This window comes from Eubalaena glacialis, chromosome 18 (assembly GCF_028564815.1).
Source record: "Eubalaena glacialis isolate mEubGla1 chromosome 18, mEubGla1.1.hap2.+ XY, whole genome shotgun sequence".
Lineage (NCBI taxonomy): Eukaryota > Metazoa > Chordata > Mammalia > Artiodactyla > Balaenidae > Eubalaena > Eubalaena glacialis.
Genome location: NC_083733.1, coordinates 17,793,483 through 17,819,172, shown reverse-complemented (window position 1 = coordinate 17,819,172; position 25,690 = coordinate 17,793,483). Strand labels below are relative to the sequence as shown.

General features: G+C 45.3%; 5 protein-coding genes and 1 long non-coding RNA gene across 13 annotated transcripts in view; 2 read left to right on the top strand and 4 right to left on the bottom strand.

Annotated features, from left to right (window-relative positions):
* Positions 1-1,789: 1,789 nt before the first annotated feature.
* PDF (peptide deformylase, mitochondrial) lies at positions 1,790-4,737 on the bottom strand. Its single transcript, XM_061173146.1, has 2 exons — positions 4,064-4,737; positions 1,790-3,202 (listed from the first exon to the last, which is right to left on the bottom strand). The coding sequence occupies exons 1-2, from the start codon at positions 4,725-4,727 to the stop codon at positions 3,117-3,119; spliced, it is 750 nt and encodes a 249-aa protein (XP_061029129.1). The 5' UTR covers positions 4,728-4,737; the 3' UTR covers positions 1,790-3,116.
* Positions 4,394-7,955, top strand: LOC133078203 (uncharacterized). 4 transcript variants are annotated; one of them, XR_009697848.1, is made up of 6 exons: positions 4,394-4,445; positions 4,976-5,175; positions 5,279-5,373; positions 6,144-6,337; positions 6,512-6,658; positions 7,236-7,955. It is a non-coding gene; the product is annotated as an uncharacterized LOC133078203 (long non-coding RNA). The 4 variants fall into 4 exon arrangements; XR_009697845.1 differs by lacking the exon at positions 4,394-4,445 and having other exon boundaries at positions 4,837-5,018; XR_009697846.1 differs by lacking the exon at positions 4,394-4,445 and having other exon boundaries at positions 4,837-5,018; positions 5,279-5,429.
* Positions 4,881-11,757, bottom strand: COG8 (component of oligomeric golgi complex 8). 2 transcript variants are annotated; one of them, XM_061173144.1, is made up of 5 exons: positions 11,267-11,757; positions 9,809-10,016; positions 8,196-9,023; positions 6,139-6,307; positions 4,881-5,361 (listed from the first exon to the last, which is right to left on the bottom strand). In XM_061173144.1, the coding sequence occupies exons 1-5, from the start codon at positions 11,755-11,757 to the stop codon at positions 5,087-5,089; spliced, it is 1,971 nt and encodes a 656-aa protein (XP_061029127.1). In that variant the 3' UTR covers positions 4,881-5,086. The 2 variants fall into 2 exon arrangements, with proteins under 2 accessions (XP_061029127.1, XP_061029128.1); XM_061173145.1 differs by having other exon boundaries at positions 4,881-5,394; positions 6,133-6,307; positions 11,267-11,696.
* A 43-nt stretch (positions 11,758-11,800) lies between these two features.
* The window catches only part of NIP7 (nucleolar pre-rRNA processing protein NIP7), a 67,557-nt gene continuing 53,667 nt past the window's right edge, over positions 11,801-25,690 (top strand). The window contains exons 1-5 of one of the 2 annotated variants that reach the window (XM_061173556.1): positions 11,801-11,986; positions 12,107-12,193; positions 12,295-12,433; positions 13,227-13,367; positions 13,573-14,552. In XM_061173556.1, the coding sequence (XP_061029539.1) occupies positions 11,931-11,986; positions 12,107-12,193; positions 12,295-12,433; positions 13,227-13,367; positions 13,573-13,692 (543 nt within the window). In that variant the 5' untranslated portion in view covers positions 11,801-11,930 and the 3' untranslated portion in view covers positions 13,693-14,552. Of the gene's footprint in view, positions 11,987-12,106; positions 12,194-12,294; positions 12,434-13,226; positions 13,368-13,572; positions 14,553-25,690 lie in introns of those variants that run through there. The other variant, XM_061173557.1, reaches the window with a different exon arrangement.
* TMED6 (transmembrane p24 trafficking protein 6) lies at positions 15,136-20,491 on the bottom strand. Its single transcript, XM_061173555.1, has 4 exons — positions 20,264-20,491; positions 18,851-18,977; positions 17,411-17,562; positions 15,136-15,574 (listed from the first exon to the last, which is right to left on the bottom strand). Exons 1-4 carry the CDS (start codon positions 20,474-20,476, stop codon positions 15,341-15,343), a joined length of 726 nt encoding a protein of 241 aa, XP_061029538.1. The 5' UTR covers positions 20,477-20,491; the 3' UTR covers positions 15,136-15,340.
* The window catches only part of TERF2 (telomeric repeat binding factor 2), a 35,972-nt gene continuing 33,214 nt past the window's right edge, over positions 22,933-25,690 (bottom strand). The window contains exons 10-11 of one of the 3 annotated variants that reach the window (XM_061173437.1): positions 24,477-24,517; positions 22,933-24,024 (exon numbers count right to left, since the gene is read on the bottom strand). In XM_061173437.1, the coding sequence (XP_061029420.1) occupies positions 23,866-24,024; positions 24,477-24,517 (200 nt within the window). In that variant the 3' untranslated portion in view covers positions 22,933-23,865. Of the gene's footprint in view, positions 24,025-24,476; positions 24,521-25,690 lie in introns of all 3 variants that reach the window. The other 2 variants (XM_061173436.1, XM_061173438.1) reach the window with 2 other exon arrangements.

The following is a 25,690-nucleotide window of genomic DNA, read 5'->3' as shown; positions in this document are numbered from 1 at the left end:
GCAGGGGCTGCCTTGTTCGTAGGGGGACTGTGGTCTCCAGCCCACCCGTCCCCACCTGGACTGCCTCACTCCTTTGCATTTCCTGTCCAGCCCCTGTGGCCATTTGAATCTGTGACTCCTGATAGTGAGACAGTCAGGGCTCCAGAGCTAGCAGCCCTGGAAGTGCTATCTGAGGGGCAGCAGAAGCAGCCTTGCATCCGGTTGCTGTAGCTCTCCTCCCCCTCCAAAACCTAGCATTCTTCCTTTGTATCTTCAACCAGAATGGTCCAGAACTGATTATGTGGCCCCTCTTGATCTTGTTAGCTTTGCATTGTGGTGTTTCTTTGATCTGGTTAGGAGCATCTGCTGAATTGAGCCAACTTTTGCTTAGTTCCTTGAAGGCTTAGGCCCAGTGTTCCTCTCCAGTGCTGGTGCATCAGCAGGCCTGACCTCCAGATGTCACTGTGGCTGGGATCTTTGTCACTCACTCAGGAGCTCCCCCATTATATTCTTGATTAGTTATGTGCCTTCAGCCACCAATTGCTGGTCTATAAACCACCCCCTCCTTGTACTGCTTCATTTTAGTTAGTTGTGTCTGGTTACCTTTACTTAAATCAGAAGGCTCTTGCCTTTTTTTTCCCCTAACCTGCTTCCTTATTTCTACTGCTTGAACACCTTGGCAAGTCACACGGGTTAGCAGAAACTGTAGGACTGCTGTGGTTCATCCTCACAGCTCTAGTCACAGCTTTCACAGCTGCCCTGCCTTTCCATTTCTCTCTCTACCACCAGTAACAGGGCAAATGAATGTTCTGTTCACTACTGAGGCTGGCACGGTGGCTATGCTCAATGTGGCTAATATGTGCAGAGGAATTTCCTTCCCTAAGTGCTTGCTCTGAAATTCACTTCCTCCCTACCTGGGAATTCTGTTCTAAACCTTCTGCGTACATTGATTTTCGCTGTGGAAGTTGACTTCTAAAACTTTTATTAGCTCAAGGTGCTGATCTGTGTGTGTGGCTTTCCAGCTGATATATCTGGCCAAGGTGGGAGAGATTTTCTTTCTTGTAAATGCAAGAATTTGTTGTCTTTGGGTTGTAGTGTCTTGGGCTAGTTGATCAAATCCTTCCTTGTATGTGGATTTGGTTACAACAGTAAATTTCATATATTGTCAGCAGCGTAGTCTCAGGCTTTCTCCACAGTCCACTCTGGGCAATCATTTACTTTTAGGCCTTGATTCAGGAAGCTTCCGGCAAATACTACTGATCTGCATTACAAAGGCATTACTAAGGACTGTTAACCGTAGAGCCGGTAAGGAATCTTCAGAATGTTTTGATGCCATCCTGCAGGAGCTTCTGAACACTGTCCAATAGAAAGGAGGCTCACTGAATTCTAATTTTCCTAAGGATTCATGTTTTCAGTATACGTGAGAGCTTACTACAGATTCCCAGATGGCTGAGTCTCTGTCCTCACCTCAGGGCAGTGCTGGGCCCTGTTTCTCTCTGAAGTGTGATGCACAGAGAGCCAGTTCTCTTTTGCTTGGCCTCACAGGTCCCCAGGCTTGGCTGTTTAGAGAAAGCCATGGGGGAAAATGGGTCTTTCCTGGGGTCATTTAATTAACTACTGTTTAAAACACATTTTCTCTAAACAACTTACTGGACTTCTTACGCTATGGGTACTTAGATTTTGAGGACTTTGGTAAGAGTACCTGCATGGCAAAACTCAACATAAAAATGAGGTAAGACAAGTATCAAAAGAACTGAGTTCCATAACCTCTTGACAAAGCTGTGACAGAATCTTAAAGCTAAAACACTGGTCACCATGATGCTAATTTATTTTTTTCAAAATAAGTGTGGTGACAAGGAAGCACAAGTTCTGCTTTCTGTTTCTGCCCTAATTGTGACAGGAAGAGGCTCTTTGCTCCTTCTCAACTAGAGGCGTCCCCCACTTTTCGAAACTTCACATTACACTGCGTTGCTTTTATGAAAGACCTGTATTAGTACCTGTTTTCACTAATGGAAAGAAATTTGAAGAGGATTTTCACTTCTACGAAAAAGGTGAAAGCTGAAACAGCATTCAGCTTTTGTTTTGCAGTGAGCCATTATAGAAGCAGTGCGCACTCAGAGCTGCCAGAGTGGCACCGCCAAGCTCCTTCCCTGGGAGCTACGCTCAGCATCAAGCAACCATAGCTTTGAACTGTATGTGTGAGCATCTGTGCTTTATCTCCATTTATTTTGTGCATCTGTTAGCAAGATGTGTCCTAAGGTAACTGCTTCTTCAATTTATGCTATTTCAGCTTAGGAAAGGTTTCATCAGAACACTCTTCTTTCAGATCGTGGGGGAAACCTATATCACCCCTCCCCCAGCCCTGCTCCACGGCCTTCATCCAAAGAATGAGCCAAGTACCAGCTGCCTAAGAGATCTCAGCAGAAAAGTCTTCCCCAGGTCTGTTAAAGGTGGAAAGCAAAAGCTGGAGACCTAAACTGTATCTGAACCTGTTAAAATGTATGAATACTCAGTTAATTTTGTCATTGAACTGGGGACATTCTGTCCTGTGTTTTACTTCCACAGGCAAACTGGTATCCAAAACAAACGGAGACTATGCAGGTAACACACATGAGCCCTTTGTAAACGTAAGAACTTGGTGAAGACGATCAACCACAGCCTTAATCCGCATTTTTAAACACAGCTTTCAGGTGTTTTGGGACTATATCATTATCTAATCTTGGCTTTGGGAACAGATGATACAGCTTTTCTGAAATCATGTCTACTGAGAGTGGCTATTTACTTGCCCCCGCCCCGTCTTTATCTCCATACAAAATTGCCAGGAAATGTCCACTCCTTCAGGGGAGTTATTTTTCTTCTCAAGTTGAAGGCAATACATTGTCCATAGCTCATTTCAGGGCAAACATTAACATCTTCCTCCAACTCAGGAAGGCATGCTTTGACAGGCCATTGTTTTCTGTCAGAGCAGAGCCAATACCAAGTCGATGCCAGGTAAGACATGCCCAGCTTAAAGCCGAAGTGTTTGCGTCTTGGTTTTCAGGGTCCTCAGATGCAGCAGGAAAGCTTTAGTCATTCACCTCCATCCAGTGGATGTTTGTAAATGTCTTGCTGTCCATTTTGTCAATGAACAGACAGCCCTACAAGTGGTCCATCTCATGCTGGATGATGCGGGCTGCCCACCCACTGGCCTGCCACACCACCTGCTCTCCTCCGGGGTCCATCCCTGCAAAGGAAGGTACAGCCTGGTTGAGGACATGCTGAACTACATCATTCTCAACCTACTTAGCCTTTCCTTGCCCCTGGCTGTTCCTGTTTACAAGAGGCAATATCAGAAGGGAATGCAGACAGCAGCCCCTATCCTTCCTAGAAAAGAAGTCTGAACTCTGCCTCTTACCAAGTATTCAACCTGGTTCCCAACTCTGACAAGTAGGTTGCTGGGTTCGCTATGGGGCTGAAATGAGATGATCTTCCCAAGTGACTTGCTCAAGAGGATCAATCATCCCAACCCCAGCAAAGAATCACACTGCAAAACATCCTGTGGTATGACAGGTAATGGCTTATCACTCTGGGCTAGGCAAAGCCGGGTTCGACTTCTCCCATTCCACCATGACAGATCTAATTGGCGCAGAAGTAAGAGTGTGTGTGTGTGACAAACAGACACAAGGTTGTAAGTGTGTGTGTGTGTGTGTGACAGAAACAGACACAAGGTTGTAAGAGAGTGTGTGTGTGTGTAAGACAGAGAGAAACAGACACAAGGTGAGCGACAGGGCAGAGGACGTGGTGTGAGCTAACAGGTGAACCAGGCCACCCTCCCAAACCCCCAACCCCCCAACCCTGTGCCCCACTTGAGCTGGCTCTGCTCTCACAGGCGCCTCCTGCCCCATCCCATTCCGTCAGTCCTGAATTTTGTCCACTCCAGGGTCTGCTCGTGGGTAGGTAGGCTCCGCTGATCAGCCATCAACATGTCTACGCTGTAACTGGAACTTTGCGGCAACCGTTTCGTGGGATCCGAGGCCGCCGCCTCCGCAGGTTAAAGGGGAGCACGCATTTACCCATCCGCCCCAGGGACCCCACCGCCCCGCACCTGAGATCTGCACCGCCTGGAAGCGGGGCACGCAGGCCAGGAAGCCGCTGACGCTCTCGCAGCCCTCGGGGAAGGTGACCAGGCGGCTGTCCAGCACACGCAGGCTGGGGTTCACGAACACGCGCAGAGGGAAGGGTTCCATCTGACGGGCCTCGCGCACGCGCGGGGCGCATGCGCGGAAGAGCGCCTCGGGGAACTCGAGCGCCAGCACCTGCAGCGGCACTCCGAGTTGCGGCGCGCTCAAGCCCACGCAGCGGCGGCGCCGCATCACCTGCACCAGCCGCTGCACCAGCCGCTGCAGCTCGGGTCCCGCCAGCTGCGTCGGCTCTACCGGGGCCGCCACGGCCCGCAGCGCCGGGTCCCCGACCTGGCACACGCGCGGGTACGGCGGCTCCGGCGCTCCCTGCACCAGACGCCGCACGTAGCGCCAGTAGGAGCGCCGGCGCGCCGGGCCCTCGAGGCCATCCGGGGGGGGCGTGGAGCTGTAGGCCCGGGCGCCGCCGCCCGCTACCCGCTCTCCCCACTGCAAGGCCGGCCCCACGCAGCCACGTGCCAGCAGCCACCGCAGCAGCAGCCCAGCCCCCAGCTGAACCATGGCGCGTGGAGCAGAGCCGCCCGCCCGGACGCGTCCCTCGCCGGCCCCCATAGCCCCTAGCTGACCCATGGCGCGTGGAGCCTAGCCACCCGCCCGCACGCGTCCCTCGCCGGCCCCCGTAGCCGAAGCTCCCGCCCCCAAGGACGCCGGGAAGTACAGTTCCCGCGGGCCTTCCGGGAACGCCGGTGCCGCTCACACTTCGCAGCCTGCCTCTGGGTGGCGTCCATCACCTTTATTATTTAATTCCATTTCTGATAGTTTAATCAAGCATTTACAAGAATAACCAGGAGGTTCTCCCTTTAATTATGCCTTCGCAGCCTCTCCCACGCGCGGCAACTCCCGTTCCCGCCGGGCGCTGCAGTAAGTAAGCCCCTCGGCCGCCGGGGCCCCAGTAACCGCCGCACCGGCCCGGGCGCAGGGGGCGCCTGTCAAGTGCCTGCACTAGGCTCGTCGGCCTGCGGCGGTCCCGCGGATCCCACCTCCTGTTGCCCCCCGTCAGGGAAAGCCGGGGTGAAAGGTTCGAGGACTGGCCCCTCGGCGGGGGGTTCTGGTGCTGGAGCTGTGAGCTCGGGGACTAGCGCCTTGTCGTCTAGACATAAGGCCATCTCTCTCTTCGGCAGGATAAAGGCCAGAGGCTCCTGGACGACGCTGACGTTCACATGCCCCAGGTTTCCGTACTTGGAGAGCTGAGTGGGTGGAATGCCTGGCCCAGATGGTAAAGAATAGAAGTGGAAAAAGCGTTTAATAAATTTAATTATTGATGTGTCACAGGTAAAAAAAAAAAAACACTTATTGGAAGTAACAAACACAGTTACTATATTACAATACAGGAAAAATCACCTTTGTGATACGGGACAGGCACCTATGTGGTAAAGCCAGACTTTGAAGGTAATGGGAACAGCACAGTGCAGGACGGATAGAGAAAGAAAGCACCAGGAGAGCCTCAGCAGGCACTGGCTTCCCTGGACAGGCCCAAGGAAAAGCTGGGGGAGCAGAGAGCGGCCACTCCACTGGTGGGATCACTGGCCCACTACCCTTTGGGAAATTGTGCCTCCCACACCCCCTTCACAGACACAGAGAGAGGGGGCATAGGGAAGGGAAGGCAAATTCGAAAAAATATTTTAAAAACACCATCTGTAAACATTTCATGTCAATGGAATCATACATTATGTGGTTCTTTTGTGACTGGCTTCTTCCACTTAGCCAGATATAAACATAATGTATGATTCTGTTGATAAGAAATGTCCAGAAAGGGCAAATCTACTGCAACAGAAGGTAGATTAGTGGCTGCCAGGGGCTAAGGGCAAGATTGGGGAATGACCACAAATGAACACCGGGGATCTTTCTAAACCTAGATGATAGTAATGGTTGCACACCTGTGTACACTTACTAAAAACCTTGAATTTTACAAATAGGTGAATTATTTAGTATGTGAATTATGTCAATAAAATAGTTTTAAAAATCTTTTCCCTTCTCTTACCTAAGGTCTGTGCCATCTGAGCTGGAGGAAAAAGGACTTGGAGACAGCGATTTAAATAAGGAACGAGGTCTTCCAGGAAGACAGTGCAGAACTGGACGAAGAGCTCTTGCTCCGCACTGCTGAAGGCAGCCTCTTCGGCACGATGGAAGGCCAAGATTACTTTTGTTACCTAAGAGACAAGGGCACCATCAATCACTGGGTTAGTCTATCACCATCAGCAGTGTATAAAACTAGGTACAAATGTGCACCCCTCAAGTTTTCACGAAGAAAGTTGTTCCAAACAGTACATGATATTATTATCTTGTTTAAATTCACAATTGTGGTCAATCTTCACAGTTCTGTCACTTAACTGATGTATTTCTTATCCAACTAGTTTTATTACTAGTGCAGTTTCCAGTTCCAGTGGAGGAGCATCATGAAATTATACACAGAATACATTGTTTTTGGCTCCCATGGGAGATGGACCAGAACTATGGTGGATCCAGGAAGATGAAGCAACACTATAAAAGGTTTCTACTGAGTAAGGCCTCTGAAGTTCCACAATGCTAGAACCACTAGGAAATTGTGAAGGAGGAAAAAATAGAGCTGGAAAAGAAGTTCCTCATACAAATAACAGCCTAGCTGACATTACAGGCAGGTGTCACAGTGATAGGGTTAAGAACATAAACTCTGGGGAATTCCCTGGCAGTCCAGTGGTTAGAGCTCTGTGCTTTCACTGCCGAGGGCCCAGGTTCAATCCCTGGTCACAAGCTGAGAGGCACGGCCAAACAAACCACTAAGTAAATAACAAACATAGACTCTGGTGCCAGACGTTCTGGGCTCAAACTCCAGCTGTGCCACTCACTGGTTCTGTGGCCTCTAAGTGATTACTTAAGCACCCCACGCCCTCTGTGCCTGAGTTCCCTCATCTATAAAGTAGGGCCAGCTACAGGACCTAACCTCATAGGGTTGTGAGAATTAAGTTTTAATATGTGTAAAGTATGATAAATTACGTGGCATGAAATAAGCTCTAGATGAATATTAGCTAATTACTATTATCTGAATTTCACTGACCCTAAAAAGCTTCATTGCTCATGCTTCCTCGTTCTTTCTTACAGGAGGACATCAACAGAAAGATTTTATACAACCACGTCACAACTGCCACCTGGCTGACAGCGACTGTAAGATGTCGTCAATTATAAGCAGCACCCAATATCTAAAGATTTAATGTGTAAAAAATGTGCACCATACTCAGATATTAGCAATATTGGTAGTATTACTTGTATTAGGCAGAATTCTAATATGGCTCTTGTAATCCCCGCCCCCTGGTATCCACTCCTTTGTGTAATCTCCTCCCCTTGAGTGCAGGCAGAATCTCTGACTTGTTTCTAACCCACAGAATATGGCAAAGGTGAAGGATTTGGCAGTTTTAATTAACGTCCCTAACCGGCTGATTGAATTAATGAAAAGGGAGGTTATCCTGGGTGGGCCTACCCTAATTAGATGAGCCTCTTAAAAGAGGGTTGAGGACTCCCCTAAAGGAGACTTAGCAAGGAGAGATGCTCTCCCATTGGCCCTGAAGAATCAAAAAGCCACACTGAACTGCCTATGGAGTGGGCTGGTCTCTAGGAGTTGAGGGCCTCAGTCCTACAACTGTAAGGAACAGAAATCTGCCACTGTGAGTGAGCTTGAAAGGAGGGGACCCTGAGCTCCAGATGAGTCCACAGCCTGGCCAACAACTTGATTGCAACCTTGTGAGCAGAGGACCAACCCATTTAGGCTGTGCCTGGACTCCTGACCGAAAGAAACTGAGACATGATAAATGTGTGTTGTTTTAAGCTGCTGTTTGTGTGAGTTTGTTATACAGCAATAGAAAATCAATATATTACTGAACCGTTACTACAGGTGAGACACTTCATGAAAGAGGACTAACCAGAGCTTTTCAACCAGAAAAACCTCTAAAACCACACTAAACCTAAGTCAGCAGGCACCACTGTCACACAGACTGGTTTATTACAAAAGTCTGGCCACCTGTTACTAAAGGAGGCCCCAGAAGAGAGCCAACAGTATGTGCTCACCTTGGCAAGGGCGTCCTCCAGGGCCGCAGTCACATCCTGCGCCAGGGCCATGGGGCAGCAGAGGCGCAGATCATTGAAGGCGACCAGAATATTGTTGAGGAAGCAGGCAAGGGGTGGGAAGTCTAAGAGCACCATGGGCGGCTGCAGGGTCCCCGGCTGAGTCACTGGAACAGCAGCAGGCAGGTTACTGCTGCTCAGGATGGCTGGAGCTGAGATGAGGGTGTAGGAGTTCATTTCATCCTGGAACTTCTCGACCGTTTCCTGAATTGCTTTCTGGAAAGTGCCGATAGCCACTCGCTGGAAAACAGGAGCCAACTGACCCCGGAAATCAGCCCCTACCCGGCTGAAAGACAGCCCAAAGTACATGCACTGGCCCAGCAGAGAGTCCAGACGGCTGCCTATCCCTCGGTTAAGGTCGGTCTCCAGCACCTGCAGGAATTGTGAGACTTTCTGCAGCACCCAGCCATGGAAGATGGCACTCTCATTCACGGTGTGCTCGCCCATGGCAGGGGGCAGCAACGGGTCCTCGTCTGAGAAGATGGCACGGTACTGGGTGATAATATCGAACAGATGGACACGGCAGGCCTCGATGGTTTTCGTGATGTGGAAATAGGGATCATCACTGGGGATGGCAGTCAGGATAGAACGGAGCCAAGCATCTCGGGCCTGAAGAAACTTGACCCTCAACTCAGCCTCGGTGAAGACATCCATTTGCCGTAAGAAGCCAATGACACGGAGGCAGGCAGGGAGCTGGATGTTGGTCCTCAGTTGTTGGATCAGCTGGCTCAGCATCAGCTGCGTGGACTGGCGCACTTCATTCACGATGCCCTGACGACACAGGGGGTGAGTCACCACGCTGGGAAAGACACTCCCTGGAACCCACTCCACTAACCCTGAATACTGCAGACCAACATTCCCACTGCTGTCCTGACATATGAAGTAGATTTCCTAAAACTGATGCATACAGGTTCACCAGCAAAGATCTGGTTCACTGTGGCCTACGGGCCCTGCCTGGTTCTCCTGCCCTCACCTGCTTCCTAATGCTCTCCCCTTGCTCACTGCAATCCAGCCAGAATGGCTATCTTTATACTTCAAACACTCCAACTTCTTCTCTCCTTAGCCTGCTATACTTGTTCGTACCACTTTCTGGTTTGCTCTCCCCTCCCGCATCTTCATGTGGCTGGCTCCTTCTCGTCATCTGGGTCTCAGCTTAAATGTTATCTCACCAGAAGAGCCTTTCCTGACCACTCTACCTAGAGTAACCCACCTTAGCCTCCTGCCCCATTCCCTGGTTTATTTTGTTAAGATACTTAACACTATCTGAAAGGATATTATTTATTAATTTGCCAACTAGCAGCTTATGAGAGCCAAGGACTTGTCTTTGTCCACATTGTATCCCCAGCACCTAGATCAATGCCTGGCACATGATTAATATTTATCAGCTAACTGAATAATGAATGTATGTTTTATGATCAAGCCTGCCTGCCTTGCAGAAACTGATGTGAAAAATGCAAGGAGTTTCCCTAAGGTTTCTGCCTAAAGGGTCAGTGATGACCACAGAATTACTGATAACAAGAACATCAGTTTGAGTCCTCTCTGGGCAAGTTGGCTACCTGGATGACAGGGATGGAGGAGTATTTCCTTTCCAGTCGGCGTACGTAGGCTGCAAGCTCCAGGGCCTCTTCATAATAGCTGTTCCGGACACAGGTGTCCATGAGCTGAGGGATCTCCAGGATTTCCAGGATTTCCGTGTGCCGGTTTAGAGTCAGGGTGTTCATTCGGCGATTGGAGCTGATCTCCTCAGCCTCTTTCACAAAATTCCTAGTAACAATCAGGAGTACATTGGTGGTTCACTTCTCTGTATCCAAACCTTAGCTACAAATACCAAGCACTTACTATGAACTGAGCACTGGGCTGATTTATCTGATTTAATCTTCACACCAACCCCATTAGGTAAGTACTTTTACCCTTGAGGAAATTTTAATCCCAGAGATTTTAAGCAACTTGTCCAAGATCACACAACTAATAAGTGATAAAAAGATTTGAACCCAGATCTGCCACTTAACAAGCTGTGGCAAGGTACTTAGGCTCTCTGAACTGTTTCTTCATTGGTAAAATAGTAACAGGACCCACCTCATAAGGATGTGAGGATTAAATGAGATGACGTGTATAAAGCATTTAACACAGGACCTGATATGGAGTAAATGTTCCTTTAATAACAGCTATTATTATTTTCATAATGCCCTACCTAGCCTAGAACTACAGCCTTACCCCCAAGTTCCTTCAGCCTCTTAATCTTCTCCTATGCTATGGTCCAACCTCAGTTCCTGCTACAGTCTCCATTTCTTCTCCGTAACTGCAGACACCTGCTTTGTGAAGCCCTCCATCTATTCTAGGGGATTGGAAGAGTATGAAAGCTATTCTCAAATATGCAAAGACTCAAAAGAAAACTTAAACTTTTATCACGAAAGGCTGGAAGGCAGAATTAGGGATAATGAATTGAGGGTCGAGGGAGGGAGAATATGGGTCAAAAAGGAAGAGTTTTTTGTTTTGTTTTGATGATGATTTTTACTGCCCCCAAATGGGAGGATTTCCTTGTCAGCCTCCTATCAATGAACGGTTTAGAGCAGATGACCTCTGGTCCAAGCTGTTGTGTGTACGTGTCTGTTGTGTGTATAGGTTTACATAAATATGCACATATATTAAACTGACAATTGTAGAGTTAATTATGTCAGACCCAATGATAAGTGCTTTGCATGGATTCTCTTTATTTAGTGCTCACAACAGCCCTATGAGTGGGGGACGTGCTGCTGGGTTCCAATTCTGACTTCGAAACTTACTAGCTGTGCCCTGGGACGGTCACTAACCTCTGTGTCTCAACTTCCTCATACACAAAATGCAAATAACAATACCTACCTCGAAGGCTGCTGTGCAGTTTAAATGGATTAATGAAATGCTCAGAGGAGAACCTGGCATATGGTAAGCGCTATCTAAGTGTTAGCTATTTCTGTCGTCGTAAATGATAGCGATTACAGGTATTAAAAGCCCCTTTAGCACCGGACCCGCCGCACCTGCAGCTCTGTTGGAAGCTGGGCAAGCGGTCGAGCAGGCGGCCAAGCGACTCCTCCACGTCGCCAAAGAGGCGGTGGATGCGCTCGGTGCACTCGGCGCCGCGGATGAAGGTCTTGTAGTTGGCGAAGGCCAAGTCGCGCGTCTGCTGCAGCAGCTGCGCTCGCTCCTCGGCCAGGCGGTCGGGCTCGCGCCGCAGCCGCTCCAGCCCCGAGCCGCTCAACTCCCTGAGGTAGCGGCCCACGTCGGGCCGCTCCCGCCACTGGGCCTCCGGGAAGCGGTCCCGAAACAGCGACGCCAGGAGCCCTTCATCCTCCACCTCCCCGAGAGCAGCCGCGGTGGCCGTTGCCGTGGCCGTAGTCGAGGGTGGGAGAGTCGCCATCGCCGCCATCTTCTCAGCAGCAGCGTCACTTCCCCTCCCGCTCAGCGAGGGCGCTGACTCCGTAGAACCCAAAGCAGCCCGGGCGCACTTCCGGTCTCTATGGTTTCTCATCAGGCCCACTTTCTTTCTCCGATAGTCGTCCAGGTTACGGGGCGCTAGCGTGGGGAACGACTGGAAAGCAGCTAGAGAGGCAGGCTTTGTGGTTGCCAAGGAGCGGCTGGCGGCTGCTCTTCCGTTTCCGGTAACTGAGGCACGAGGATCCGGCGTTCCAACCCAGCGGGAAAATGCGGCCTCTGACTGAAGAGGAGACGCGTGTAATGTTTGAGAAGATAGCAAAATAGTAAGAGTGCGCGGGGCAGAAGCGGGAGTGTGTGGGTGGCGGGGAGGGGCGTGGGTGGAGCGGGGGCCGCGGTGCCGGGACGAGTCCGGGCGCGGCCTCCAGTCCTCCTTTTGCTCTCAGCATCGGGGAGAATCTGCAGCTGCTGGTCGACAGGCCCGACGGCACCTACTGTTTCAGGCTGCACAACGAGCGGGTGTACTACGTGAGGTGAGGCGGCGCGGGGCCGGGTAGGCAGCATGGAGCCGGGTAGGGGCCTGGGTCCCTCCAGCCTGCCTCATCTGACACTGCCTTTTTCTTTATCCCTTCAGTGAGAAGATTTTGAAGTTGGCCGCCAATATCTCCGGTGAGAAGCTGGTGTCGCTGGGGACGTGCTTCGGAAAATTCACGAAGACCCACAGGTTTCGGTTGCACATCACAGCTCTGGATTACCTGGCACCGTATGCCAAGGTTTGTGGGGTGATTTCAGTCCGCCACTAGGGATGGAGGAAGTCTAGGCTGAGGGCCACATCAGAAGGCAGAATTGGGCACCTTTTCTGCGCCGGAGTCCCTGACGGTGCTTAGGGTCAGTGCCAGCACCTGGAGATGTGTGTACATCTTGCTGCCTGGGCGTGGTCGGGGCTCAGGAGTAGGAGCCCTGTGTGGCCGCGTAGTGGTAGTTATCTCCAGCAGAACCTGAAAAGCCTATGCAGACCCAGCTCAAGACCGAAAAGCAAATAGGTGGCTGTGAAGAGGAGCGTAGTGGGGTACAGAAAAAGAGCTGTTAAACTGCCCGTGGGAGAAGTTGATTGTAGAGTCGAGGTAAGAACCTCCTGGCAGGTCTCTAAAGGGGGTGAACATATTAAGGGAAGCATGACTCCTTCTCTCTTTTCTTTAAAAGTCATATTACAAGACAAACGAACCTCACAGGTGAAATATATAGCACGGGGCATATGGTCAGTAATATCTTAATAATCTTGTATGGAGACAGATGACACGACACAGATACAATAACTTTGTATCATTGTGATCCTTTTGTAATGTATAGAAATATCAGATCACTATGTTTTGCACCTGTAACTAACATAGTATTGTACATTACTATACTTCAACTGAAAAGAAAATAAATTAAAGAACCAAAAAACCTTAGTTCATAAGGAAAAAAAAGAAAAAAATTAACCATAGATCTAGCAGTTAGCCTATCTGCAGGGGTCTAACTATTTAGCATTTTTATGTCTCTTGGATTTAATTCTCTTTATTACAGTATAAAGTGTGGATAAAACCTGGAGCAGAGCAATCCTTCCTGTATGGGAACCATGTGCTGAAATCTGGACTTGGTCGAATCACCGAAAATACTTCTCAGTACCAGGGAGTCGTGGTGTACTCCATGGCAGACATCCCTTTGGTGAGTAGAGATGGTTGCTGTTAAAAAATCAAGTATCTTTTTATTCAAGATGGATGTATTTTCAGTCTGCGCTTGAGAGACTAAATTCTCAGCACGTTTTGAATTCTTCAAAGAACTGTATCTTTTCGTCTTTGTTGTTTCCAGACCTCAATACGTACTTATGGAATGACTTGAGTGAATCAGTGTCTCTTCTTTTGAATCCCAGGGTTTTGGGGTGGCAGCAAAGTCTACACAAGACTGCAGGAAAGTAGACCCCATGGCGATTGTGGTATTTCATCAAGCAGACATTGGGGAATATGTGCGGCATGAAGAGACATTGACTTAAAACGAAATCATCGCGAGGACTTGTGGCTGTGTGGAAGGGCCTAGCTTTGTTTCCTGTGTCTGTGTAGGCTCCACCATCATGTTGAATTTTGTCAACACTGTGACCTCTTCAGGGACTTCTTAGTTTAATATTCTATTATGGACAAATGCAGGCTGGATTCTTATTATGCAGAAATGGCTCAAAAACGGGGTTTCGGATCTTTGTGATTTTGACTAACTAGAATGCTGTGTTTTATATTTGAATCAGAGGGCTTCTTGTTTTGAGCAACAGGTTCTAAATTGTTGGAACTGAGGACAAGAATAGCGTATTATTGTTATCTGTGATAACACTGTTTTCCAAACACATGATAAGAACGTAATGAATTTTCTTAATTATTTATTAATACTATGAAAGATAGATATTGCCATCAGAATAGTAGGTCATGTGTGGGATTTTACAAATGAAATTTGGATAAAACAGTAAGAGCAGTTTATTCTGCCGATTTTCTTTACGGTAGGTGCTGTGTAGTGTGGAAAAAAAACTTGGATTCAAATACCAGTTCTCACATCTACCAGCTGTATGGCCTTAGATGAGTCATTAAACTTTAATAAGCTTCATTTCCTTCTGTTTCAAAAAGCAGCCTAGCCGTCTTCCTAAGAATAGTTTTTAGAAGTAGAATTCATGATCGTAAAGCACCTAGCACAGTGCCTGGCAAATGATAGTGTTGAATAAATGGTAAGAATTATTTCTGTAATGTTTATACTGAGTATTTCTGTTACTAAGAGTAGGATCTTATGAATATAATTTGATTATATTATCTTGGCTTTTACAAGCAGTTTTCTCGCTCTTTTTCTTGAATGGTATGATCCCAGGCTGAATGTTATTTTTATCACGTTGATTTCTAAAACAATTTCTCTTATAAATCTTTTGGGTTTTTTTTTTTTAATTAAAAAAATTTTTTTATTGTAGTATAGTTGACATACAATATTGGATTAGTTTCAGGTGTACAGCAAAGTGATTCATTTATACATATATTCTTAACAAATCTTTAATTACCTGACTGGACTGGACAAAAAGCACTAATCAGGGACCCTGAAATAATAATTTAGCTCCTCCAGCCTTCTCCCATGCCTTCCAAAATTATTTTTAGAATTATTAAAATATTTTTCAGTGAAAAACATATCACAGACGAAAAAATTTTTAAGTACCTGTATTGTAAAGCAATTTCTTTAGTGCGTATACTGCTTAATTTAAATTCCAAAGGTGACATCTCTAAAAATAAATCATTTTTCAATTACAAAAAAGCACTCTACCAACTCCTGTTTTTGTATGCAACATATAAAACCCAGTTTTATATGTTTTTGTCCCATTTTTTTCAACTTTTCTCCCTTCCAAGGTTCTCTGTTAATTTCTAAATAGACATAGTGAAGGTTAAGGGGCTGCAGTACGATGGACAGTATTTTGATGGTAGCATTTAGTGTGTACTTTAGAAATAGTCAACGTCAAAACTTTACACATTTTTATTTATTGCGATTTTGCCTGTGTAGATGAGAGCAATAGGCTACAACTTTCTAACAAGAAAAATTGATTTTTTCCCAATAACTTTACAAAGATTTGAGAGAGCTTGTGCCCCAGAAGAAAAGAGCCAGGGCACTGTAGTTGTTCGAGCTTAGCATCTTGACTTCTTTGTGTCTGTAGTCGTTGGGATGTTGAAGAGACGCTTCAAGAAATACAGCTGCAGGATCCCAGAAAGAATAATAACAAGGCTCTGGGCTGTCGACCACCAATTCACATAGTTATAGTTTGACTGGAGTAGGAAAAAGTCAGCCATTTTTCTCATGCGAGCGAAGTTGTAGTATCGCCACATGTGAAAGATATTGTTCTGCACCTTTCGTGTACTCTTCTGCAGGACAGAAAATGAAATACAGAAAGGGTTCCTCCCTAACCTCATCTAGCCTCACCTGGGTACCCACCAGCACTAACCTAGTTTATCTGGAAGTTGAGTAACATATGATTTTATGATATGTAATAAGTAGGCTATTGGAGTTGTTGATAAATGCTAGTTTTGTTGTCTATGAAAAAATGGCCTGGACTTCAGTTTTAAAAAAATAATTTTTGTAATGAAAAACTTCAGTGCTGAAACTAGAAAGTTCCTCCAGAGTATCTCTAGATTTAGACATGTACTCAGCACATCATTGCCCTTCTGGGTGATGTCTTCTGTTCTTTGTATATGGTAAAAGATAAGGGCCTGCAAATTTTTATTGAAGGGCCAGACAGTAAATATTCTAGGCTTTGCAGGCCATACAGTCTCTTGCAACTACTAAGCTCTGCCACTGTAGCACAAAAGCAGCCATAGACATTATGTCCAGTTAGCTGTCCCTCATTATCAGTGGGGAGATGGGTTCCGGGACCTGCAGAGGATGCTGAAGTCCCATAGTCGGCCCTCCGCATCTGCAGGTTCTGCATCTGCAGATACAGAGGGCCAGCTGTAATTGTCAAATGAGCATGGCCGTGTTCTAGTCAAACTTCACTTACAAAAACAGGCAGTGAGCTTTTGTGCATCCAGGAAACTATCAAGAAAGTCAAGAGAGGTCCCAGAGAATGGGAGAAAATATTTGCAAATCATATATCTGATAAGAGACTTGTATCCAGGATATATAAAGAACTCTTAGAACTCAACCATAAAAAGACAAATAACCAGATTTTAAAATGGGCAAAGGATTTGAATAGTCATTTCTCCAAAAAAGATAACTGAAAGGCCAAAAAACACATGCAAAGATGCTCAATGTCATTAGGGAGACACAACTCAAAAACCAAAAGATACCACTTATACCCACTAGGATTGCTATAGCAAAAAAGACTGTAACATGTTTGCAGGGATATGGAGAAATTGCAACACTCATACACTGCTGGTGGGAGTGTAAAATGGTTTAGCCACTGTGGAATATAACAGTTCCTCACTGAAGGTAAAAAGTTACCATATGTGCCAGCAGAGTATACCGCTTATATGTGTACAGAGATGAAAGCATGTTCACACAAAAATTTGTAGGCAAATGCTCACAGCAGCATTGTTCATGATAGCCAAAAAGTGGAAATAACCCAGATGTCTACCAGCTGATAAGTAGATAAACAAAATATGGTGTTTTAAATATACAATAGAATACTATTCATGCAGAAAAAGGAATGAAGTACTAATACATGCTACAATGTGGATGAACCTTGAAAACATGCTAAATAAAAGAAGCCAAAGACAAAAGGCCACATTGTATGATTCCACTCATGAAGTGTACAGAACAGGCAAATCTATATAAACAAAGTAGATTAGTGAGGGATTACCCAGGGCTGAGGGGCATGGGGAACACAGAGTGAATAATAGGTCTGCAGTTTCTTTTTGGGGTGATGAAACTATTCTGGAATTAGATGCTGGTAATGGTTGCAGGACCTTGTAAACCACTAAACTGTACACTTAAAGTGGTGAATTGTATCTAAGTTAAAAAACAAACAGGCAGTGGGCCAGATTTGGCCTGTGAACCGTTATTTGCCAATTCCTGGTATAAAACAAGTGAGGAATTTCAAGAGCTCCAAGTCACAAAATTAATTAAAGGCTTCAAATCCCTTTGCCTGTTTGTTTTCTCCCCAAATGAGCCCTCACTCAGATGATATTACTCCCATAATTCTAATCTTTCCTCCAAATTTAAAGTCAGTTTCCATGGATGTTTCTCTCCCACAAAACAATTACCTCAATTGCATCCAAAGTATCATTCAGTTGTTTTCTTTCATTTTTCTCTTTGTGGTCCATCTCAGGCCCCTCATAGAAGACTCCAAAATTGAGGTATACTTGCACAGAACCAAAGCGATTTTGCTGATTTGTTAGACAAAGCTGATAAAAACCTGTAGGAATCCCTAGATCATTACCAAGTCTTGGTCTCCCACCCTCCCACCCTCTAGATTTCCCTGGAGATAACTGTTCTCCAGTGTTAAATGTGCTACTATAGCACCTTCTTTTTACTTAGGAAGTACAAAATCCAGTTTTTGATGTGGAAGATACTGATCTTACGTGAAACTTATTTTACTAAATATTATTTATAATAATATTGTTTTGCCAAATATTAGTAGCTTTAGCTCTATGTTGGATAGAAAATGTTTTCTTCCTCTTTTTCAGCGTATAATTCCCACATCTCTTAAGGAATTCCTGATCAAGAGCATATTAAGAGCATAGTGTTTGCTTCTTGCATACCGTTAGAGCTGGGATATCATCTTGAATTTGAAAGTAGGGAAAAAATGTATGCTTTGTGAATGAAAGAAGCTATCCTACTGGAGTAACTTCCTGCAAGGTGGTCTGTACGGGGGCTGATGGTTGGGGTATGTACTGGTGCTTGTTCTCAACTGGGGTCACCTCCCCGCGTGTGGTGATGGGGGAGGAGTGCGGAGGAGCAGGGTTGGAAAGGTGTGGCAGTGTATTTTATTGTCGAAATGACTGGAAGGCACTACTGGCATGTCACGTAGGGGCCAAAGATGCTGCATAATAATGCTGAACATCCTGTGCCACGCAGTGAAGGATTCTCTTATGTCCCTGTTGAGAAATAGTCTTTTTTTGTGCACCTGGCTGGTAGAGAGGACAGTTCAAACTGGTGCCGTCCAGGGTGAGGACAGGCTCGATCTGGCTGTAGGAATTTTCTGGTGACTGGAGAAGTGCTTTGTTGTAGAATGTGGATATTTTTCATGGCCATGCATTTCCTTGTGTTCTGCTTTTTGATAACTGGCTCAAGTGTTTTGATGGCTGGAAAGAAATACTATCCCATAATAAATTTATTAATTGGAATTCTGTATCATAAATGGGTCTGCCTGTTTTGATCACTTTCCAATAATCTGGTTCGTTGGAGATGGTAAGATAAAATCGAGCTTCTGGACCCTGGAGTTATAATAATTAGTCACCTGGAGACTGCTTCCAAACTGCCAGTGGACCGCTGATTAATGTCCTTGGCCATTGGCAGTCTCCAGGAAATCTGGTTTTTGGTGTTGAAGGCTAAATCTTTTTCTTACTATTTCACCATCCATATGTGAAAAAGCCAGAGCTTTTACATCTCAGGTACTTAATTAATTTCAATATTTCCTCATTATTTTCCCAATTTCAAAGAAACGTATGATTATTATAATAGCCGTGATGATGAAAACAGACCTGTCTCTTGGGTAGAGAAGTTAATCTGGCCCCGAACATTCTTAGAGGTGTCTATAAGGAAACCCTGTGGGGTATGTGCAGTGGCAGCAACATGCCGGTCATGTGACATTCCCAGTGTCCGCTGAACCTGCCGAGACACATTAAAGAGGGAGAAAAGCTCCTGCTGCATCATCAGGAAGCTAGCTGAATGGTAAGATTGACATCCAGTGACCATCAGCACAGTGGTTCTCAATCAGGGATGGTACTGCCCAACCCCCACTTTGAATTTGGGCTGAGACGTTGCCCTGGTGTTGCTGCCCTGGTGTTGCGAGTAGGGGAAGGGGGGCGGGGACAGCAATGCTGAACATCCTGCCGTGTTAGAAATAGTAAGCAGGACAAAGAAATGACCCAAATGCCAATAGCACCCCTGGTAAGAAAACATGTCTCAGACCATGCAACTGACATGTTGGTTATGTATGAATCTGGCTGTAGAGTTCTTGGCTGAACTCACTTGGTTTTGACCTCCCCAGTGGTATACCAGATTTGGGCTTATTTGATGCTTGACAATAAATAAATAAGGCATTCAATAGGTACTTGCCTCCAAGCTGCGTCTTGATAAGCCCAGGCTACAGTGAGCTGACTAGTAGCTACTATTCTATTATAAATTCAGAGATAAGAAAAATCTCTGATAGGTTAATTTAAAATAAATTTTAAGTTACATTGGAGTGGAATAAGATCAACATAGTCTTTTACTCTGTAAACAAAATTTAGAAAGTTAATAGGTTTCTAAGATAAAGAACAAAGGAAATGAACAGCTTCCAAGTTTACTGTTGAGCAGACCATCCTTGGGCACAGCATGGATTAAAGTACTTGGCCTGCGAACAGGCAACTTGAAAACATTTACCTTCCTAAAAGCAACAGGTCTGTCTGACTGCATAGAGAAGCCTTGAGTTACTGATTCTCCAATTTGCTGGAATTACCCCTAAAGGCAAGAGAGTAAATGTTGCTCCCCCAACCTCATAAACTGAAGCGTCTTTGAAATCTCTGGGTTTGTCTCCAAAGTTCATGTGACTTTTCATTCAACTTGGTACCATATCCATATTATTTTAACATTTAAAAAATGGATTCTTTCCCCTCTCATCTCTAAACTCGAGTAAGTGTGATGATTACCTCTCCAGGAAGAGGCACCCAGTTTGTCCCATGACTTTGAGCACACTTCCACAGCCCCCAATTTGAGAAGCCAAGCCATATGTTTTAGTGATTATTCATCCATCAAGAGTTTCCATTTAACTGCAGGTCTGTTTCATTAACAGGTGGGGAGTCACAGCATAATAAAGACAACTAGAACCTTGTGTTCATTTAAAACCTGACCCCCTTTACAAAAGGAAATGAACAAACAAGAAAAACAAGTCCCCAGTATGACCAAGTACCCACCTCATAACTGAAATAGAAGTATCCAGTCTGGTGGGCAAATTGCCAAAAGCATTCTGTGCCTCCTGGAGCGATCATGATGGCAAAGTCGTATCGATCCGCACCACGGAAGAGGGGCTGGTCCCCAGAGCCACTAAGAGGTTCTGTCTTCTGGCTCCTTGCAGAGCTCACTAGGTTCAGAACCACCAGTCCAGCCCCAAAGAGCAAGGGGAACATGCTGCTCTCTGGAGACTGCTCTAACTGCTTGCAGCAGCCCAGTGGAACCAAGCAGTTCAGACAACTGCTGGGATAATCATTAACTCTGCAAGTCACACGTAGGCCAGTCTCAGGGCCACACATAGATATTCCAGAAGAGAACTGGCATGGTACCCCACGTTTGGCTCACAGGAAGGATTTTTGCTTTCACCTCAAAAACTCAGTGGCTTACCAGACCTACTTCACGGGTGCTAGGTAGAATCTATTACTTCAGAAGAGAGATTTCCACCCCTCCTTTGGGCTGTCATTTTTCAGTTCTTGCCTCTTGGGGGTAAACATTAGGCAAATTTATTTACAACCACCTGAATGTACGGACTCATTTCTCGGTACACAGTGGCTGGGGAGATTTTTCTCATTCGTATCAAATTGCTAGATGATACCTGTCGCTCCTATAAGACGTGAGGGGCAACACCTGTTTCAACAGACCTCTTTCTGCCCGGTGCTACAGCTTAGGAGAGCAAAGCACAGCATGGAAGTGTGTGTAAAAATTTAAATGGATGAAGAGTGAGCAAGAGACAGTGGTCAAACCCCTCCACTGATAATCCTCCTCATTCTGCTACCTTCCACCTGACTGATACAATCATCTAAAGCTATCCAAAATCCACTTAAAGACTATTATAGGGACTTCCCTGGTGGCGCCGTGGTTAAGAATCTGCCTGCCAATGCAGGGGACACAGGTACGATCCCTGGTCCAGGAAGATCCCACATGCCGCGGAGCTGCTAAGCCCGTGCGCCACAACTACTGAGCCTGCGCTCTAGAGCCTGCGAGCCACAACTACTGAGCCCTCGTGCCACAACTACTGAAGCCTGCATGCCTAGAGCCTGTGCTCTGCAACAAGAGAAGCCACAGCAATGAGAAGCCCGCTCACCGCAACGAAGAGTAGCCCCGCTCGCCGCAACTAGAGAAAGCCCGCATGCAGCAACAAAGACCCAGTGCAGCCCCCAAAAATAAATTAAATAAATAAATAAATAAATAAATAAATTTTAAAAAGACTATTATATTGCTCAAACCCTTGATCTTTCTTTTATCTGTGGCTTCTTCAGCACCCACAGGGGGAAAAAGGCTGACTTCACGGCGGAGACATTTACGTGCATCTTATTTTATTCTCACAACAGCCTACAAGGGAAGTACCATTACCTACTACATTAGAGATGAGGAAATGGACATCCAGAGATTCCAGTGGCTAACCCACCATCTCCAAGCACAGCTGGCACAGCTGGGGCCCTGAGTGGGCCTCACACTCTTACCCATCAGGACAGTGTGTCTGTCAGTCTCTGAGTTCTGACAGTGTCTAAATGTTTTTATCTCAGCCATAATCTTAAAACAGCATGAGCACCTTCTAACCAAGTATTGCTTCAGAAGGCATCACAGTGACTCCAAGTGGTAATACTTTAACTGTCACAAGCTATGTGTTATGTTATGAAGAACACACTTCATAATTGTGTTCACTTCCAGCAAAGGCCAGATGACATCACAGCAGTCTGGAGGCACAGTGGCTCTGCAGCAGTCTCACTAAGGTGAAGGTGGGAGAGAGTGGGATCCTTTCTCAGTACATAGTGGCACAGGCATCCCCACCAGAGTCCCACCACTGCCACAGTCCTAGCACTACTCATGTGGTGAGCAGTGACTTAGATTCAGCAAAACAGTCATCAGTTCATGGTAAGTTGTATAGTTCTATAGAAACCGTAGGCAGAGTTTTATGTCTGTACAGATTTTATAACATAATAAAGATAGCATTGAAGTTATGTTAAAAAATGTTAATGGGTCTATGCATGTCTCAAATTTTGAGAAACACGATTAGGATATTTTGCTTCCTTAAATGTATCACAGTGTCATTCTTCTACCTAGAGAGCGCCATCTAACAATGTGAGAGTTGAAGGTAAAAAGCTTCTGGATCCTAAAGCTTGGTTTGGAGGGAGATCACAAGTAGCTACAACCAGATCCAGTGGAGATCAAGTTCTTGCCTTCTCACTGTAGTTTCATTTGGGGTTAATTGCTAGAAAAATAGCAGTACCCATCCCCCAAACATGTAGTTAATAGGTAATAAAGCTGTACAAAGTTTACAAATTTCAACTACAGGATGAATTTTTAAACTTTAGCATTTCTTTACATCTTGCCTTTCACTCACTCAAAAGTGAGAAAAAAGGAATTCTTTTGTCCCCGGAGGTACGTTATATGAGGAAATGGACAAATTAAGGGGAAACTTTCACATCTCTGTATGGCACAGCTTCCAAGGATTAGAACATCCAATACAGTTTGACATCAGCTTCTTAACATGGACAATACGGTTTAGCAAAGCTTGTTCAACATTTTGCTACCTCCGTCTTTTCAGCTGCAATTAAACAGCTACTTAAATTTGAGAGAAGCAAGACTTTAATGAAGAATGCTACAAGTTATGGACAATAATTAGTTCTCATTTTTAAAAAATTACAGAAAACACTTTACTGAAATTCTTTTTTCCTAAAAAGACAGTCTTTAAGGATGTCTGAGAGACAGCAAGCACAACACAGTACAAAAGGAGAAGGGAATGTTGAATTCCAGTGCAAGACACTAACACAGCACAATTAGGGAATCAGGCAGAACCAACCATTTCACAAAGAATGGAATTAGGCATTTATACTCAATCAGGATTTTTTTAAGCTTTAAAAGTCCAGCATAAAGAAGGGAATTGGGAAGAGAGGATGGGGAGAGGGGCTAAGCTTATCTACAATCACCATTTTACCAAAAAACACACTGGTTCAACCACGTGAGAAGTGGAGGTTAAACCTGCCTACATAGCCCAGCAAATAGAGCAAATGCCAAGGCAGTCACGTCTAGGAGTTGATGTCACAACTGGCTAAACAGTTTTTAAAGGGACTCTGATTCCACCAGGACTGGTCTCTCATCAACCTGGGTTCATGACAGATGAAGTTCCTTTGCATGTGCATCAGAAGGCCAAAGCTTTGCCTGGAACAAGTTTGCTCCAAATAATGCTCATGTTGCTGGTTTTAACAGGTCATGGAGTCAAAAGTGACTCCTAACAGACTCCACCATTTCCTAGGAGAAGGTTCTACTGATTACCAGGGATTTAAATTCAAGCAAACCACTAAAGAAGGGAAATACTAATGGTATTCTGGCACTGTACAAGCTATGTGCCTGTCATCTCTGTCAAGGACATGGGGTGGACTTGGCTTTGTTTCTCAGCTCCATGATCTCCAACTGTGATGAAGTGGAACTGGGACCTCCCCCACATGGGACGAAGATGCCCAAAATTCTCATCCCAGCCCAGCTTCTGAAAGAAACAGCAGACTACCAGGGGCTATTATTAGGAACCATGCTCCTGTGAATTCTGTGGAAATGAAGGCCTGTTTCAGTTCATGCCAAGTCTTTTCATGGTCCGCCAGCGATCCTTAATCATCACAGCTGTTCGGTTAACAAATGGGTAGTTTTTAGAAATGGCGGCCCAGTTTCCTTCCCCGTACTTCTGCACTCCAGCCTTGACCCACTCGCTTTCCTCTACAGTCCACTTCTGCAAAAAAAACAAAAAAGCAAAGGATTTATCACAACCTGTCTTTCTACTTATTTATATTTTCATATAGTAAAGAGGTAAACTCAATCCTAGGAGAATGATCTGAACCCAAAGGAAGGATTTATACTTTTAAAACATGATACAGAATATAAGTTAACACCGTGGATTTGGACATTTCCTAATTTTCAGTGTCCTGCCATTTCATCCTCAACTGATAACCATTTCTGCATTCAAAATTTCAAACGTGTGTTGTTCATGGTTAGGAAATGCGTCAGCTTTCTGACCACCTAGATTTTTCTTCCAGAGAGTAAATATTTAACTTAGTTTGGATTATCTGAAAATTACAAATAAAATTTTTTACCAGGTGCATGGGTAGTCTATGCCTGTGAGATGTGGGTACTTATTTTATCTCTCTTCTGCCTACACAACCAGAAAAGAGAATTTAAAATTACCTGCTTTCTTGTTATATTGGTTGTACTCTGTTCATCTGGCGCTGCTGGAAAACATTAAAAGTAGACTCATTTCAGAGCTTACCTTTCTCGGCACAAACCACAAGAAAAAGACATAGAACGTCCCCAAAGGGAAAACTTGATTCAAATTTTACAAACTTTGAGAAAAGAAAGGACATCACTAAAGGATAATTTGGTTTTGTCCTCTGCTTGCAAGATACCACTCATTTCAGTCCATGAGAATCTGTACAAAACAAATACTTTACAATCAGGCATTCAATAAATGTTGGTTAATCATGGATTTCAGGCTCTTTAGTAAAACCACTATCATTTTCTAAACTTACTGAGGAACTGTGGTATTTAAAATCCTAATATATATATACACACACATATATATATATATATGTATGTGTATGTAATATATATATGTATTTATGTGTGTATATATACACACATACTTGAGTGTGTGTGTGTGTATATATATAATTTCTGCTCATAACCCCTTGTTAATTACTGCTTTGAAATAACACAGTTTTACTGTTTTTGAATTTCCAAATCCCTGATTGTTAGATATAAGTAAAATCTGGGGGCTTCCCTGGTGGCGCAGTGGTTGAGAATCCACCTGCCAATGCAGGGGACATGGGTTCGAGCCCTGGTCCGGGAAGATCCCACATGCTGCGGAGCAACTAAGCCCATGCGCCACAACTATTGAGCCTGCGCTCCAAAGCCCATGAGCCACAACTACTGAAGCCCGTGTGCCTAGAGCCCGTGCTCTGCAACAAGAGAAGCCACCACAATGAGAAGCCCGCGCACTGCAACGAAGAGTAGCCCCCACTCGCCACAACTAGAGAAAGCCCGCACACAGCAACAAAGACCCAACATAGCCAAACATAAATAAATAAAATAAATACTTTTTTTAAAAAATTTGGCTCAATTCTTCAAACAAAAAGAACGGGGTAATAATTATTGCTTCCCACTCCAACAGACCATGTGAGATCTGGTCAAACTCTACCCTCTCACCCTATGGAAATAGATCAGGCCTCAAAAACAGGGACCAAGATAATATTTTAAAGGACCAGAGGGCTACAGTAGGGTATACAAGTATAATGGACATGGCATCTCAAGCCAACAAGAGCCAGTTAAAAAGCTGCAAGAAAAGGCCAAGTTGCATAAATGTGAAACTTGCTACAGTGTCTGCCTCAGCAGACGCCACTGTC

Coding starts and splice junctions, on each gene's coding strand:
- PDF (XM_061173146.1), bottom strand. CDS start 4,727: ATGGGTCAGCTAGGGGCTATGGGGGCCGGCGAGGGACGCGTCCGGGCG. Junction 3,203..4,063: donor CCAGGCGGTGCAGATCTCAG/GTGCGGGGCGGT, acceptor CTTCCTTTGCAG/GGATGGACCCCGGAGGAGAG.
- COG8 (XM_061173144.1), bottom strand. CDS start 11,757: ATGAGAAACCATAGAGACCGGAAGTGCGCCCGGGCTGCTTTGGGTTCT. Junction 6,308..8,195: donor TGGAGGACGCCCTTGCCAAG/GTGAGCACATAC, acceptor CTTGTCTCTTAG/GTAACAAAAGTAATCTTGGC. Junction 5,362..6,138: donor TCAGATGGCACAGACCTTAG/GTAAGAGAAGGG, acceptor CATCTGGGCCAG/GCATTCCACCCACTCAGCTC.
- TMED6 (XM_061173555.1), bottom strand. CDS start 20,476: ATGTTCCCCTTGCTCTTTGGGGCTGGACTGGTGGTTCTGAACCTAGTG. Junction 18,978..20,263: donor ACTTCTATTTCAGTTATGAG/GTGGGTACTTGG, acceptor GTGTCTCGGCAG/GTTCAGCGGACACTGGGAAT. Junction 15,575..17,410: donor ATACTTTGGATGCAATTGAG/GTAATTGTTTTG, acceptor TCTGTCCTGCAG/AAGAGTACACGAAAGGTGCA.